Source organism: Takifugu flavidus, chromosome 6 (assembly GCF_003711565.1).
Source record: "Takifugu flavidus isolate HTHZ2018 chromosome 6, ASM371156v2, whole genome shotgun sequence".
NCBI classification, from domain to species: domain Eukaryota; kingdom Metazoa; phylum Chordata; class Actinopteri; order Tetraodontiformes; family Tetraodontidae; genus Takifugu; species Takifugu flavidus.
The window spans coordinates 14,677,202-14,693,079 of NC_079525.1; the positions used below are offsets into that span (position 1 = coordinate 14,677,202).

The 15,878-nt window shown below is 46.7% G+C and overlaps 2 protein-coding genes across 4 annotated transcripts; one reads left to right on the forward strand and one right to left on the reverse strand.

The window, feature by feature from the left end:
• The first annotated feature begins 1,229 nt into the window (after nt 1-1,229).
• cabp2a (calcium binding protein 2a) lies at nt 1,230-11,811 on the forward strand. 3 transcript variants are annotated; one of them, XM_057035478.1, is made up of 8 exons: nt 1,230-2,143; nt 2,304-2,486; nt 7,502-7,714; nt 9,308-9,338; nt 10,060-10,194; nt 10,628-10,737; nt 10,834-10,981; nt 11,055-11,811. In XM_057035478.1, exons 1-8 carry the CDS (start codon nt 2,084-2,086, stop codon nt 11,078-11,080), a joined length of 906 nt encoding a protein of 301 aa, XP_056891458.1. In that variant the 5' UTR covers nt 1,230-2,083; the 3' UTR covers nt 11,081-11,811. The 3 variants fall into 3 exon arrangements, with proteins under 3 accessions (XP_056891458.1, XP_056891461.1, XP_056891460.1); XM_057035481.1 differs by lacking the exon at nt 7,502-7,714 and having other exon boundaries at nt 1,232-2,143; XM_057035480.1 differs by lacking the exons at nt 1,230-2,143; nt 2,304-2,486 and adding an exon at nt 2,517-7,382.
• A 908-nt stretch (nt 11,812-12,719) lies between these two features.
• Nucleotides 12,720-15,523, reverse strand: LOC130527216 (C-type lectin domain family 4 member M-like). Its single transcript, XM_057035475.1, has 7 exons — nt 15,376-15,523; nt 15,093-15,215; nt 14,542-14,640; nt 13,661-14,446; nt 13,448-13,590; nt 13,262-13,371; nt 12,720-13,171 (listed from the first exon to the last, which is right to left on the reverse strand). The coding sequence occupies exons 2-7, from the start codon at nt 15,193-15,195 to the stop codon at nt 13,033-13,035; spliced, it is 1,380 nt and encodes a 459-aa protein (XP_056891455.1). The 5' UTR covers nt 15,196-15,215; nt 15,376-15,523; the 3' UTR covers nt 12,720-13,032.
• Between the last annotated feature and the right edge of the window lie 355 nt (nt 15,524-15,878).

The following is a 15,878-nucleotide window of genomic DNA, read 5'->3' on the forward strand; positions in this document are numbered from 1 at the left end:
TCCCCTCCCCTCCCCTCCTTCCCTCCCCTCCCTCCTCTCCTCTCCTCTCCTCTCCTCTCCTCTCCTCTCCTCTCCCTTCCCCTCCCCTCCTCTCCTCTCCTCTCCTCTCCTCTCCTCTCCTCTCCTCTCCCTCTCCTCTCCTCCCCTCCCCTCCCCTCCCCTCTCCTCCTCTCCCTCCTCTCCCCTCCCCTCCTCCCTCCCCTCCTCTCCTCCTCTCCTCCCCTCCTCTCCTCCCCTCCCTCTCCTCCTTCCTCCCCTCCCCTCTCCTGCCTCCCCTCCCTCTCCTCTCCTCCCCTCTCCTCTCCTCTCTCGCCTCTCCTCTCCTCTCCTCTCCTCTCCTCTCCTCTCCCCTCCCCTCTCCCTCCCCTCCCCTCCCCTACCCTCCTCTCCTCCTCTCTCCTCTCCTCTCCTCTCCTCTCCTCTCCTCTCCTCTCCTCCCTTCCCTCCCCTCCTCTCCCTCTCCTCTCCTCTCCTCTCCTCTCCTCTCCTCTCTCCTCCCCTCTCTCTCTCCTCTTCTTCTCCTCCCCTCCCCTCCTCTCCTCTCCTCTCCTCTCCTCCCCTCCCCTCTCCCCTTCTCTCCCCCTCCCCTCCCCTCCTCTTCTCCTCTCCTCTCCCTCTCCTCTCCTCTCCTCTCCTCTCCCTCCTCTCACTCTCCTCCTCCTCTCCCCTCCCCTTCCTCCCGCCCTCCCTCCCTCCTCTCCTCGCTCTCCTCTCCTCTCCTCCTCCCCTCCCCTCCCCTCCCCTCCTCTCCTCTCCTCTCCCCTCCCCTCCCCTCCCCTCCCCTCCTCTTCCTCTCCTCTTCCCTTCTCCGCCCTTCCCCTCCCCTCCCCTCCTCTCCTCTCCTCTCCTCTCCTCTCCTCTCCTCTCCTCTCTCTCTCCTCTCCTCTTCTCGTCTCTCTCTCCCCTTCTCTCGCCGCCCCCTCTCCTCTCCTCTCCTCTCCTCTCCTGCTCCCCTTCCCTCCCCTCCCGCCTCTCCTCTCCTCTCCTCTCTCCTCTCCTCTCCTCTCCTCGTTCCTCTCCTCTCCTCTCGCCTCTCCTCTCCTCTCCTCTCGCTGCTCTCTCTCCCCTCCCCTCCCCTCCCCTCCTCCGTCCTCGTCCTCTCCTCTCCTCTCCTCTCCTCTCCTCTCCTCTCCTCTTCCTCTCCTCTCCTCTCCTCTCCTGGTGTATGATGAGGATTTGGAGAACAATACTGAGGAAGAGCGAATTGAAAGGAAAAAAGAGTTTTCCAAGTGGGCCATTTTGTGGGGCCCAATAACTTCAAAGGACTGTTTGAAGGACACATCCAGGTTTAAAAGGTTAGATATGGATAAAGTTCGGAGTTACATTGGGTGTTGTGTAGGGAGAAGGCATAACCGTTTTGGTTATTAATGCCATTAATTATTGCCATTCTTTCACCTTTAGCCTGCGCTGTTACATACACATTATTAGCACTGCTGCTAGCATAAGCAAAGTTGTTCATCGTTAATCGTTGTCATCACATATCAACCAGACTGAGGTGGAGGTTTGATTCTCCTCATCCTGTGTGATTACTGGGACATGTTCTACAAAAGGCCATATGGGGGACGCATAAACAACGAGATGGACCGCAAAGTGCAAAGGATTGAGGACAAGCCTACACCAACATCGGAGCAGTCGAGAGGGAAACAATGAAGGGATTAATTCAAATGTGGCATACATGGACTTAACATCGTGTAATGCTCCGAACTGACAGAGTGTGCGTTCGGCTGTGGTGCAAATATCAGCTGTACATTCAATCTTTCTCTTCTGCCACGTCAAGTCCGGTTAAAACAGGCAAATACACAGAATAAAGGCGACAAACTAACTTCTATTGAAGGATGAAGAAACAGGAATTGTTGAGGTGAGCAGATGAGACCGTGAGCGGCGGACGCAGGTACAGGCGGGCGGATGAAGAGGGGCGAGAGAGCAGGAGGAGGGAAGGAGGAGCAACAGCAAGAGGAGAGACGCCTCAGCTTATCAACCAGTGTCAGATGCCACAGAGACGAATAAAGAGGACGAGGAGAGGAGGAGAAGAGCGTGACAGGGGGACATAGAGACAGAGGACAGCTCAGTGTGGGCTGCAAAGATGAGCGACGCCAAAAGCGTATCGGTGATGGAGGCGCCGGAGGGGAAGTTAATAAAGAAGGTCAGTGTGTCCTGCAACAGGTTCCACCTTAATGGCGATGAGGCACACACACACACGCACACACACACCTCCCAAACAGCCCCGTCCCATCAGCTTGTTCAGTTTTCCTGCTGCAGATGTGGGACCACACTAACATTCCAGGTGTGTTTTGCTCCTTCAGGGTTCCATCAAGAAGAAGTTTGAGTCGTTCAGGCGATGGAGTTCAGCAAGTATGAAGAGGCCCCCGAAGCCAAAGGCCAAGACCATGAGCCTGTCCTCCCCAGTGGGAGACCCGGACGAGACGTGGCTGCGGGAGGGAGACAGGAGGAAGCTGCGGCCCATCGTTGACTCCGTCTTCGGACAGGTAGGCAGGACGAGTGTCAAACGAGAATCAACGAATGGCAGCAGGTGTTGATGAGAAAGAGGTGATTAAATGAGTGGATGGGACGTTGTTGCACCTGTGTCTGGAATGTTGAAAACTGGAGGAATCTCCACTGTCTGTTCCTCCTACGGGAGGGATCTGTTGGGGATCTACCTCAGATCTACAGTGGTGGAATCCTGCGCATTGCTTGCTGTTTGCTTGAATATAGTCTGACAAGGAGTCTGGAATCATTTCAATACAAGTAGGTGGACAGCTGCCCGGTGGTGAGGTAAAAACCAAAGTATTTATGAAAGAGTAGAAGCTAAATGGTTCTCAGAGCCTGATTTCAGAGCAGTGGGTCATTGCGCTCCCATTAGAGGAATGATGGCGGAGCCACAGCCCAACATGAGAAGCTGAACTCTGATTCAAGTGGTTGGACGAAGGTTTGGGGACGTTTGTGCCTCAGCTCGGAGAGACGCGCCTGTTTGTTGAGTTTGGAGCAATTTCAGGCCTTTCTGGTCTGATGATTCAGTCGTTTCTTCTTTTTTTTAAAGAAAGAAAGAAATGTTTTATTACTGTTTCTTGCCTTTGACAGAAATTGTAGCTTCAGGATGCCTGAAACATTCCTGAGATCTGCTGGTGGTGAGTGGCTGCAGGGCCAAACTGCCCCTCACAGGGAAGCAGGATTAGACGCATGGAAAGAGTCATCAGTCACTCATCCTGACCTGTGACCCTGCAGAAAACCTACGAATGTCTCTGAGTTATTGGAGGAAATACCAATGAGCTACGTGTTGAGCTATGAACCTTGGATTTTATTTCTTTTTCTCTGACTCCTTCGACTCATTAGAGGCTGACAGCTTATCCTATACTTAAAATAAACCAGCAAAAATCAGCATTTTATGCCCTTTTTAGAAGAAGAAGAATGTTCTTTATTTCTGACAACATGATATCTTTAATTTCTGAAAATCGCTACTTCCTCATTGAGAGTCTTCGAGTTTCGCCGTGCGATGAGGAATCTGTTGGGATTTACAGGGAAGCACCTCCTTGTTGGATATGTGACCAAAAGAAGAGGCTCGTTTTCCCTCTGTTTTCCCTCTGCGCTGAGCGGGCGCACGAGGAGCCGATTGTTCACACGAGTTTCCAAGTGTCGCGTCCATGAAAAAAGGCATGTGGCCTTGCATGTGCTCTTAATCTATCCTATATAGCTGCCGTGGTTTAAATGAATCTGTGCATACAGCAACAGATGGGGTGAATGATGAGAAAGGGGCCGATGGCTGGATGTCACAAAGAGGAGATTAGAGGATTGTAAATGCAAGTGAAGGCCTCCAATGATACCAAGACCACTTAAAGCAGGAGCCACAGATGTCATGAGGCATGATGAGCGTAAATTCCTCTGCTGAATTTGCCATTTCAGATGTGGCTCCACAGCTGTGTCGAGAGCATCGCACCAACTGTCGGTTTACAGATGAAGGTCCATAAAGCACCCATGACAACGCTGTTCTACTGACAGGTTCTGCAGGTTAAAAGTGGAACTGACTGTTGGAGCTAAATTAGGATGGAATGAAAGGTTACCAGTTGAGTTTAGCTCACAGTTATTACAGGTACTGTAAATACTGGATCTACCCGCTCACATGTACAAATAGTCAATTTAACAATATGCAAAGTAATTCCAGTACAGGAAATAATAAAATTTATACCACTTTATAATCATGAAAATGCTCAGACAGAAACTGGACAGGTGGAATTGGGCTTTATCCTCCTTTCAGGGTTGAATAAGTGAGAAAATGAGAGCACCGAATGTGGGACAGACCAGGCAGCCGCACGTGGGTGGAGTCCGGAAAGAACATTTTCCTTATGTGAACTGTTGTTGTTGTGGTTGTTGTCATTGACACAATCCAGTGAGGATAGCTGTACGTGACATATATTTGAGTTAATGATGAAACATGTTAATAAAATATCATTAGAGTTGTTAATTCATCAGAGATGGAGTGTTGAATACTACTACCAGACTCCTAATAATAATAATAGTAATAATAATAATATGATAATAATAATAATAATAATAATGGTGCTTCTCACTGTTGCTTAACAGCAAGAATGATGTTTTGAGTGACAGCTCAGAGACAATAATGGATTGGGGCACTGTGTTGGAGGAGGTCTCCACGGTAACGAGCCCTTCACTCTTATTGGTCGACCCCTGCTTTAACTTGCAGGTCAGCCTGATTGCTGACTGTCTGCTACTGACTGACTGTCTGTGTTTTTATGTCACTGTGCAAGCTTATGTGTGCGTCCACCGTGGCGCCCAGCGAAATCCTGACTTTTGGAGGGGCTCCCATCGTGTTGTTTGCTGGGATTGGATCTACTACTTGCTGTTATCGAGGGATGGAGCTCAAATTCCTGGCTTGACACTCTTTTTAAGCTTTTGTATGATTCCCCACAGCAGGCCTCAAAGAAAAAGAACTACCCTTAGTTTACGTCTGTGTTGTGTTTGTATCTTTATCCTCCTGCTATCTCCATAGTAGCAGTTAGATAAAGCATGGTGACATGTGACATGAACAAGGCTGCACATGTTATAATTACATGCGGTAAAAAAAAAAAATCACAGGATGCAGGCTTCCATATTTTAATCTGGTAGGTATCCAGCTGGATCAGTGGTCTAAGGCACTTACTGTTGCATAACCAAGGCTCTGTGGGATTGAAATCCTTTGTCAGAAGTCATCTCATCACTCTCTGCTGTCTCTATTTAAAAGATTTTTCCATGTTCCCAAGTCCAAGTAAAGGCTGCTGGGTCAGATGGAGAATCTTTTGTGTAAAGATCAGTGTGTGTGTGTGTGTGTGTGTGTGTGTGTGTGTGTGTGTGTGTGTGTGTGTGTGAGTGAGACGTGGCAGCCTAAACTTCCCAGAGAGGACTGAACTCCAGCGCTTCTGCTGACGCCTACTGGCGATTATTAGAATTACACATGCGTGATAGTCGTAAATACAAAATCAGTCTTTAAAACCTTTAAATTTATATTTTTATAGTTCTATTTCAATTTTTTTTATAAATTTATATTATAATGTCTCACCTCTTGAAGTTTTATTCCTTTCGTTTAGTAGTTTAAATTCTTTAAAAATTCAGACAGAAAAAGAATAGAATATTCAGAAAACATGAAACATTAACTATATAGAAACTTGAGAAATGTTTTAAAATGTTAACGAAATATGACACATACATGACACATATATGACAGATACATGACATAAAAAGCGAGTAAACGTCTCTTGGCATGTTTTTACCGCTATCTAGTGGTTTGAGTGAAGAAGTACGGAGGAGTGGAAATCCTCATTCCTGCACATATTTTCTTAAAAACAGCTTATGCTCCACCTATATTTTCTTTAATATAGTGTTAAAACATTTCAAATTACACAAAATAATATAACCTTAATCAAATTTAACTAATATTACAAACTTGGAGTCAATGTTATATAACAGTATATTGCACTCACCACTATTTATGGTGATATAATTATGATAATTCTAAGATGAATAATTCTGATTTAGCTACTATGGGCGGCAGATAGTCTAATTTTAATGTTTTGTAGCACCCAAACCCCCCCACCCCCAAAATAACAGGAGTGTATTTTCTGTCAGATGATCCCTGTATTGAAATGTCTCCATATTTGAGATGGTTCAGGTTTCAGCACATTCAACAAACACAGTTTTTATTTGAATTTAAATCAAAGAAACGTAAAAGTGAAAACACCGTCAACATTTACAGGAGACAAACTGTTCAAAGGTCCGAGCACTTTGAGCAGATCCAATATTAAAGCCACGGAAATAACTATGACAGCAGATAAATGGATGTCGAACAGCTTTTTAATCTCCCGTCTTGCTTCTATGTAAATTTGAACTTTTGACTGCAGTATGTGTAAAACCCTGATGGTGTCTGACAGATTAATTTGTCTCGTGTAGGATTTAGAGGTACGGCGCGTCTCCCGCTTTGCATCTCCTTTCAAATATTTGCATAAGCACTGCCTTAGAGACGGAAAAAGCATCTCTTTTTTTTCATTCTCTGTGCTCGACAGGAATGAGTAACATAAGTACTTCTCTGATTCAGCCTCTCACTCTTTCTGGCTTGTCAACATAACTCTTTCTCTCTAATCTGGAATGCCAGGGATTAAACAGGCAGCCAATTCTCCATCTATAATTCTACCATCCCCCTATCTGGAGAGAGAGAGCGAAATAATCACGAGTTCTGCCAGACTCGTCATTTTGAGAGTGTAAGCATGATGTTTGAGAGGCCAAGAGAGGAAGGTGGCTCTGCTGGATTAGATTATGTTGGTCCAAATTCAAGGGATCACTCATGACAAGAGGGACTGATGGATAAATAGGGGGAAAGGACGACGTGTGAGAGAGTGACAGAGGGATAGAAAGGGAGAGAGAGAACGGCGGAGTCATGCAATCAGAGTCTGGCAGCAGCGGTTTGTACCAGGCCAGATATGACCCTGCTCGCCAAGCTCCGGCGCCCTGCTGGCGTTGAGTAGAATCCCAATAAAAAGCTCATCATGACAGCGGCTGGAATCATATAGGAGTTTGGGACTTGACGCGGCGCCGTGTGCCCACCTCTGCTCGCCACGGGACCAATAGGATCGTGGAGCCCGGCACATGCACGGAGAGGAAGCCGCGTTCGCTTTCAGGACTTGTTGCGGTGCAGGTAGAGACGCGGTCTGAGAGGCGCTGACCCGCGGGCTGCACGGGATTCAGGATGGACTCTGAGTGACGTCTGAGCAGCCGAGCAGGGAAGGAAAAACGGATCAAGAGAACTGTGGGGAAGGAGCAGGGGAGGGGGGGAAGACGGGAAGGAGAGGGTGATGGGAAACGTCAACAAAGCCTCTAAAAACAGCAGCCAAAGGAAAAAGGTAAGAACTTGTTGGCTGGATTTTCTCTGAAAAGTGAGGCTTTGGTGGCGCTTCGGAACGTCGTCTCCATCAAAGTATTAACAGTTTTCTCATAATTCCACGGCTCTCGCTCCTCGAAGGGGGAGTCGGCGGCCGTAGAGGGAAGCGGCGCCACGTTGTCCGCCGCCGTGCTGGGGGGCTTGGGCGGCGCAGGTGAGGCGGACCCTGACGACGAGGAGCAGCGGGACTTTGACGACCCTCTGTGCACACTGGTTAAGAACTGCAATGTGCTGCACAACATAGTGGGGCCTGCCTGTATCTTCCTCAGACAGGGCTTCGCCCAGAGCCAACTTGTATGTACCTCACACACACACACACACACACACACACGCACGCACGCACACACACACGCGCACATTTCATATATATCCAATTTTCGCAGCTTCAATCAAAAGGTGAAGTTAAGGCCACCGGTCAGTTCAGCGCGACCTCATCTCATTTCTCATGACACCTTTATCCAGTAAAAGCCCCCCCCCCCCACCCCCCGCTGGGACGGCCTCTGGATGGATGGAGAGGTCAGCCCCACCCTCACAGCATTCAGTGTGTGGATGGAGGCCCAGCAGCTGCCATGTGATGGTCGTGTTAATTGGAGGAAGCCATTAGAGAGCTTCATCTCAGGTTTACTGTCTGCGGGGATGTTGGAAGAGCTCCAGCTCGCCGAGGAGGACGGAGACCTTGGCAGACAACAGGGATTCGTCCACCGCCGCCTCCTCCCAAAGCGCTCCGTCCCAGCCACCATGATTCCCCCATCGATGGTGCTTTCAACAGTCTTGGTTCCATCCGACCGGGGAATCTTGTCTTCGGCCTTCAGGGGGCGCTCTTTAGGACTTCCTTGAGCACCGAAGCTTTCCTCTGGAGAAGCTCAGGCTGGGGAGAGCAGACGGGATCTCTGGAGCTCAGTCAGACCCACTTATGGAGTCGGTTCCTTTGACCTCACAGCAAAGACCTGAAACGGTTTAAAGGATTCAGGGAATTCAGGGAAAACTGACGACGGAACTGGAGTTTCTTGCATTGATACATTTTCATCTGATTGATGACAGAGATGGAGCAGATTAGTTTTTGAGCCCACGTGGGTGATTAGTCTCCCATAATCTCCTTTTTTTTCATAAATTGGCTAAATAACCATAAGTGGAATAAATGTCCCGACAGTGTAGGATTTGATTTTTTTGACATTTTTTAATTCATTTTTCATAATAATCTTGAAAAATACGCCGATGATCTGGATTAAAGTTTAAAGTCGCCGGAGCAAACATCTGCGTTTAGGCGCGGCGGTGCTGACCGTCGACGTGGCGCCGGGCCGACCAGAGTCCCGGCCTCGTGACGCTCGTCAGGCCGAACGCAGAGAAGTTGCAGACGCAGATGAAAAGAATCAGAGAAAGAGAAATGAAAAAAAGGGATAAGCCTGGGTGATTTGGAATAAAATTTACAGCTCTAATCCCCCCGTCACTGTTCTCTCTCCCCCTCTACACGCTAATCCAGCCTTGTATTATTCCTGCTGCCCATGTCAAACGTAGCCCCGGATCACCTTTTGTCCACGCTGATGTCTGACGGTGGACAGAGGACAGTCGGAACCTTCCTGGGCTGCTGCAAGCGTTCCAACTGAACTTTAAAAAAAAGCTAAAACCATAGAAATATGTGTTATTTTCAGAAATATTGTGTCTCGGTGTGGAGGAGACGTCCTCTAAAGCCATGAGAGTGGACAGGAAATCATGTAGCAGACCAGCTAAAGGGGCGGTTATGGTCTGTCCCATCAAAAACCTGATAATCCCCTGACTGAAAAGGCTTTGCAGGAGTGAAGGAACCCAATGGTGCTGTGGTTTGTGTGAGACAGACCTGATACCGACAGTCAGCTGATGCGTCTCTAACGTTTTCTGTCTGCACTATAGGACAGAGATCTACGGCCAGAGGAGATGGAAGGTACAGTCCAGAGACGTCTCAATCCAAACCCCCGCTCCCCTGTCTTGTTTACCAACCTCTTTGAACCTTTAGAGCTTCTAACTCTGTAGTGGAAAAGGCTTTTCCGGCATTTCCAAAAGGCTCTTTTGCCTCCTGAATGTCAATGATAGAGCTGCGAGAGATCAAAGGAGGATGAGCATTCAAAGGAAAAGATTATTCTTCACAATTTAAGGAGAGTTCAGCTACGTTTTCTCCGGGCTTTCGTATTCCAAAGTCGCGGCAAAGGTTTGATTGTGGATTAAACGGCAGAGAAACTTCACACAGGGAATCGGTGACACCGGGAGGAGAATTAGCCTGTTAAAGGTAAAGTTAGGGTCAGGCTGAGGCTGAACTGAGGAGTTAAAACTGTAGCCTCACTCCTAAACCGATCTATAACGAAGATTCTCTGCTTATTATCAGGTTCTTAAGGACCTTAACTTGCCCTCAGGGTATATATCAACTGTTGCATTCGACCTCTAAGGTGGTCATGTGATCAGATGCAACATGAGGACAAATATCAAATTATTCAGCAAAGCCAGAAAGGGCGTCTACTTTCTCCTTCTTTTCCCGTCAGAAAGCTCACGAGACAGATGAATAATAAATCCTACATTTCCTAAAGGACGCTGGATTTATTTTTACTTGCTGTTTTTACACAATCTCCACTTGGGTCCCTTCAGCCGCATCCATCTTTAATCCCCCGCAGAGCTTCGGGAGGCTTTCAGGGAGTTCGACAAAGACAAAGACGGCTTCATCAGCTACAAGGACCTGGGAGAGTGCATGAGGACCATGGGATACATGCCCACGGAGATGGAACTGATAGAGCTGAGTCAGCAGATCTGTGAGTCCCACACACACATGAGGGATGCAGCCCGCTGCTGGATCCGACACACTCTCCACGACCTCCCAGTAACCAGCAGACTCTCATCACAGACTGGAGGTTCTGTCTCTAAATCCGCTCCTCATCCAGACATGGATGTTTTTAATAGAAGGGGGGGGGGGGGGGGGGGGGGGGGGGGCATTCCAGACACTTGGGTCCATTCAGCATTTCAGTTTAGTCGGAACAACGTGCAAATAGTTGGTTTTCCATGATGAAATGGGGGCAAAGATCACGTGTAATGATGTCAGACCTTTTTTAGGCACATTTCCAGGGGGGAATCTAAACGGTCGTTGCTGGTGTGTATCAGCCAGGGCTCGGCTAGTCCCTGATTAATCACACCTCCGTCAGACAACCTGTCTGCTCATCATCATAACGGGGCTTCTTCCTCCTCCAGGTGGGGGCAGGGTGGACTTTGAGGACTTTGTGGAGCTGATGGGTCCCAAGATGCTGGCTGAGACTGCAGATATGATCGGTGTGAAGGAGCTGAGAGACGCCTTCAAAGAGGTCTGCACTCGCTCCAGATGCGTGGAATCACCATTAAGAGGACGATCGCTCACCCGGAAGCATCTCAAACTTGGATTCGTTTGGTTTTTTTCCCAGTTTGACTCCGATGGAGACGGCCAGATCAGTCTGGGAGAGCTGAGGGAGGCCATGAAGAAGCTGATGGGAGAGCAGCTCAACCACCGTGAGATCGACGAGATCTTACGGGACGTGGACCTGAACGGCGACGGGCAGGTGGATTTTGAGGGTGAGCGATTCGCACGTGCGGGGCCGCAGCATGCGGGGATTCGCCGACACTCATGTGCGTTGTCTCCTTGCAGAGTTTGTGCGAATGATGTCTCGCTGAGGCCGCCACGCTGGAGCTCTGCAGGTCACCAACGTGGAGCAGACACTGTGTCCAGATCCTCCCTGTGTAAAAATCCACGTCTGTTTTTGGTTTTCTTGAGTTCCGGTCCCTCTCTTACCTTAGTTACTGTGTTTCCATTTCATGAATGTAATATGCATTGACAGAGCAGCCACGAAGGAGATGTTTGACCAAAGCATTTGTTGATTTTGAATCGATATTAATCACAAAATGAAGTTGCCACCGGCTGAAGTTAGACTGCAGCGACAGTTGCCCCCGTTTATGAGATTCGTGGGTCAGGAAATGTCCATTCAATATGCAGTTTACCTACGTTACTTGACTTGACATAAAGTTGTGCACGTTTGAAGATTGGTTGCCATGGTTGCAGTATGGTGACATGAAAACCCTGTTTGTGGAGTTTAATTTTAAAACAGTGTGTGTGTGTGGGGGGGGGGGGGGGGGGGGTGTTAGAGCTACAGTATAGCTTTTAATAGCCATATATACTATTTAAGTCTTTCTCTATGCACCTTCATATAAGCAAAAGCAACAAATTTAATAACTTATCAACATATAAAAAGTTGCTAAACATCAGTTTTTTGCTGGTAATTTGAATGGAACCAGACTGTCTCATATTAGATGCTTATTTTATGCCATCCTATGGTTTTAATGACCCATCTGTACATTGTTAAACATCTTTTTAAAGAATGCAATGTAAATAAACCAAGTTAAAACAACTAATGAACCGTCGCCTCTTCATACACTAAAGAAATTGGTCTTTTGACCCGTCTTATTTTTAAATGTTATTTTTTTAAACAGATTTGTCCCTGGAAACACTGTTTCCATGGCTGGATCCTTCAGAGCTACCCTGAGAGTCCCATCTTCATCATGAAGGACTTGGAGTTTCATTGTTAACCAGCTGCTACTCAGTTGCTGCCTGAAAACTAGTTTACAGTGAGTAGTTGTATAAATGCCCCCCCCCCCCCCCCCCCCCGGTGCAGCTTCCTCAGCTTGTGGCAAACTTGCTGTTAAATGTTTCAGCTCGGAGGGTTTCAGGAGTCTTAAATCTTCTGCTTTTCTGAGCCTCGGTTAATGTAGCTTCAAACTGGAAGGCACAAATTACGAATTAGAATAACATCACTGCCAACGTCCACCTTATAGTGAAAATGTGGCTTCGTTGACTCACGTTCTCCAGCAGGGGGCAGTGTTGGGCAGTACGTAAATCTGATATTAGAAGAATGAAAAATTATGAAATAAATCCCATAATCACGGACATACCGTATTATTGAGAAATAAAAGATTCATATCTACAGCACATATATAGTAACTGGCAAACAACCACACTTGACCGGGTCACAAAATATTCTGTACTTTTTGGTTTGTTTTGTTTTCTCAGTCGTGAAACCTGTTGTAAAAGCAGCACGAGACTTTAATGTGTCTGTATGTGTGTGTACATTAATTGTTCCCTTTCACCCCCCTGTATGTCCAATAAAAATACACTACTTTATTTTTTGCTGCCCATGTTTGACGCCAGGTTACAAAACAGATGTGAAGCCCAAATGTCCGATTCAAACATGTAAGTATTATTGTGTCAGTATACATGCAAGTGTGCACGATTACACACTGCTAAAGGATGCTAAGAATGTGATGATAGCACAGATTTTAATGGTAAAATCTCACCAAATCAATTTTAGTAGTAATAAGCTGTGATGGTTTCCAGAGCAACGCCAGGGTTATCCTTTACATAAGCATACATATACAATATAAGAATCCTTTATTTGGTCTTTATTAGCACGTGTTGATTACAGCTGTAGGCATTATTCCTGTCATTTATCAACGCTACAAGCAGCTTTTATTCCCTAATAATCACAGCCGGTGTTCACTGATTCCGATCAAAGCACAATTCAGCATGTTTCTCTTTTGGCTCCAACTTGAGCGCTACATCAATTTCAAATCATCTACATCTCACACATCCAGTTATTTTCGACATTACAGTGCTCGTCGTTCCAGCTCCCATCTCTTGACGCCAGGTGCCAGAACTCAACGCAGTCCTGGTTCCTCCCATCGTAGCTGTTGGGCTGATTGTCGCCCCAGAACCTGCAGCAACACAAGAAACACGAGTGAAGTCGCTCCAACACACACACACACACCAACTGCAAAATGACCCTTTAAAACAGGAATCCTCACGTTGTGGTCAGTGGGGTTCCATCCACCCACTTCCACTGGCCTTCCAAGCCTCCATCCGTCAGTCCGATCCAGACCTCTTTGTCGCTACTAAACAAGCTGTTGAGGAATCTCTATGAAAGCAAGCAGAGCTTTAGTGCTGCGTTTAGTGACACCAAACCTGTTGCACATGTGTGAATAAGGACAAACCATCTCCTCCCGGGTCTTTATGATTGCCAGATCCGCTTTCTTCATTTTGCAATAGTCCCGACTGTCCTTCCATTTTTTCTTGCCAGCGGAAATGTAGTAGCAGCTGCCTTGAAACTTCTTCCAGCCGGTGGGGCATTTTTTATCTGCGGGGGGAGAGAATTCATGGTTAAGGGGCACGGATGGGACGGTGCGGACTTCCTGGACGTCGCCCACCTGTGCTGAGCCGATCATTGTCCGCGAGTAGCTGGTCCCTCTCCACAGTCAGGTTGTGTGCTACCACCCTCAGCCGGTCTCGCTCCGAGGACACGTTTTTGTAGTTTTCCTCCAGCTCTATTTTTTCCCGCGTCAGCGACTCCAAAGCCGCCCGCAGCTCGTCCGTGGCTTTGGTGAGGAGGTTGTAGCTGGCCTGCAGGGTTTCTTTGGACATTGTCAAGTTTTGATGGCTGCTCTCCAGCATCTCCTTCTCATTGTTGGAGAAGTTGTACCTGTCCTGCAAGTGTTCCACGTCCTTGACTAACGTGTCGTAATCGAGCTGCAGCAGCTCTTTTGCTCTGGTCACGTTGTTGAACTGGTTCTGTAGGTTGTTCCTCTCTTGGGAAACGGTGGCGTAGCTCTCCTGCAACTCGTTTCTACGTTTGAGCATCAAATCATATTGGCTCTGTATATAATTTTTGGCTGTCACCAGATTCGTGTTGGCCTTGTCCAGCTCTTCGTTAGCCACCTTCAGCTCTTCTGTCTGTTTGGTCAAAGCTGTGTTGCTGGTCTTTAACTCGCTCTCGCTAGTTTGAAGTTTCGTATTTTCCTCAATCAGTAAATTGTTGTTGGTCATTGCTTGGCTGAGCTTTTTCGACAGGAAATTGTTGTTTTGCTGTACGTTGCTGTTTATAGTTTGAAGATCCTTTTGTTGCTTCTGCACTGTGCTCAGTCTCTCCTGGAGGTTCTCCTTCTCTTTAATTGTGCTGCTCAGGTTGCTCTGATGGTCACGTTCTACTTTGTTGTCTACCAGAGATGAGACAGCATTGAACCACAGACTGGACCAGGCACATTTCTCTAAAACATGCACAATATTAGACAAAGAAAAGCAAAAGACTCACGATGGACACTCTGACCGATGACGACGGCCAGCAGCAGAACACACAGCAGGCCGAAACACGCTGCTGCTAACCGGAAAGGGTTGTTTCTCAACGCATATACTGAAAAAAAGGAGCAAGAATAGAAACAGAAACTTCAAAGTGATGAAGTGTTTTAAGGAACCACTGGTGCCGCCCCCATCTGTCCTCTTTCAATAGTATTGCGAAACACCACTCACCATATTTTGAGCAATTTTAAACTACAGACAGCTCGGAATTTCAGGGAAAGCTAGCGGCATTGATGCTATATTTCTTTAAATTCTGCATGGTGGTTTTGACTTTGTCTCATTCTAAATGTCTATCATTAATCCTGAAGTATCCTATAGTCTCATACCGCATTGCCACGTTTAAAGGTTAGAGCACGTTAGAGTTCCCTGTTCCCCTTATGTTTTAACCCTTTTGGAGTCCAATTACACCATATTTGTACACCGTGTTTTTTATGAGCTGAATCACGACATAGAACAACATAGAACACAGAACCTGCTTCATTTGGAATGAATTCAAGCTTTCTTTACCTGAATACTGGAACTTGCTGCCTTCTGAGAAAAATTGTTTATAGCCTATTTTGCTGTCCATGTCCATGGCTGCTACTGTGGAACCATTGTATGCAACAGACATCTTTAAATCTCCTTCATCAGCTGCAAAGTGGGAAATAAAACACAAAAAAATGTATATAAAAACACACGCGAAAAGCTGCAAATATGCAGAAGCCTTGACTGCTTCCATGTTTCAGTACTGTAAATGGAGACGTCACAGAGCCTAAAGGCATGATGTCAGTTGATCTAAAGTAAATCTTACCTGTTATGATGAGGATAAAGATTTGAAGTGAGCAAAGAATGAGGGTTGGAGTAGTAATAACCACAGAACTGCTGGCTCAGAGGCGTCTTAAGCAACATTCGGCAGGTCCTCCCACATGGAAGGAACTTCCCCTCCAGCATTATTCCCTAGAATATATACAGATGCCAACTTCAGAAGATTCTCTTTCACAACGCAACAAGTATTAATTTTCTAAATTCTAAAACAATTGATTATGCGCATAAATTCACACCTGAGTTCAGTCTCTTTTCAACCTGGTGATGTTTTTGGATTGAACACCTTAATAATAACACACATGCAACATTAAGAACAGTGCAAGTGCTACTTTGACCTTGGTTTATGCAGATGTGTGGAATATTGTAGACACATTATGCTGTTTCTGAGTTGTGTAAAGAGTTCCTGGGGCAGAGGTCTGTCGTATTTTGGAAATTTTTTTTTTTTTGCAAATGTCATCAAGTTCACGGAAGTTAAGGAAAACTGAAAAG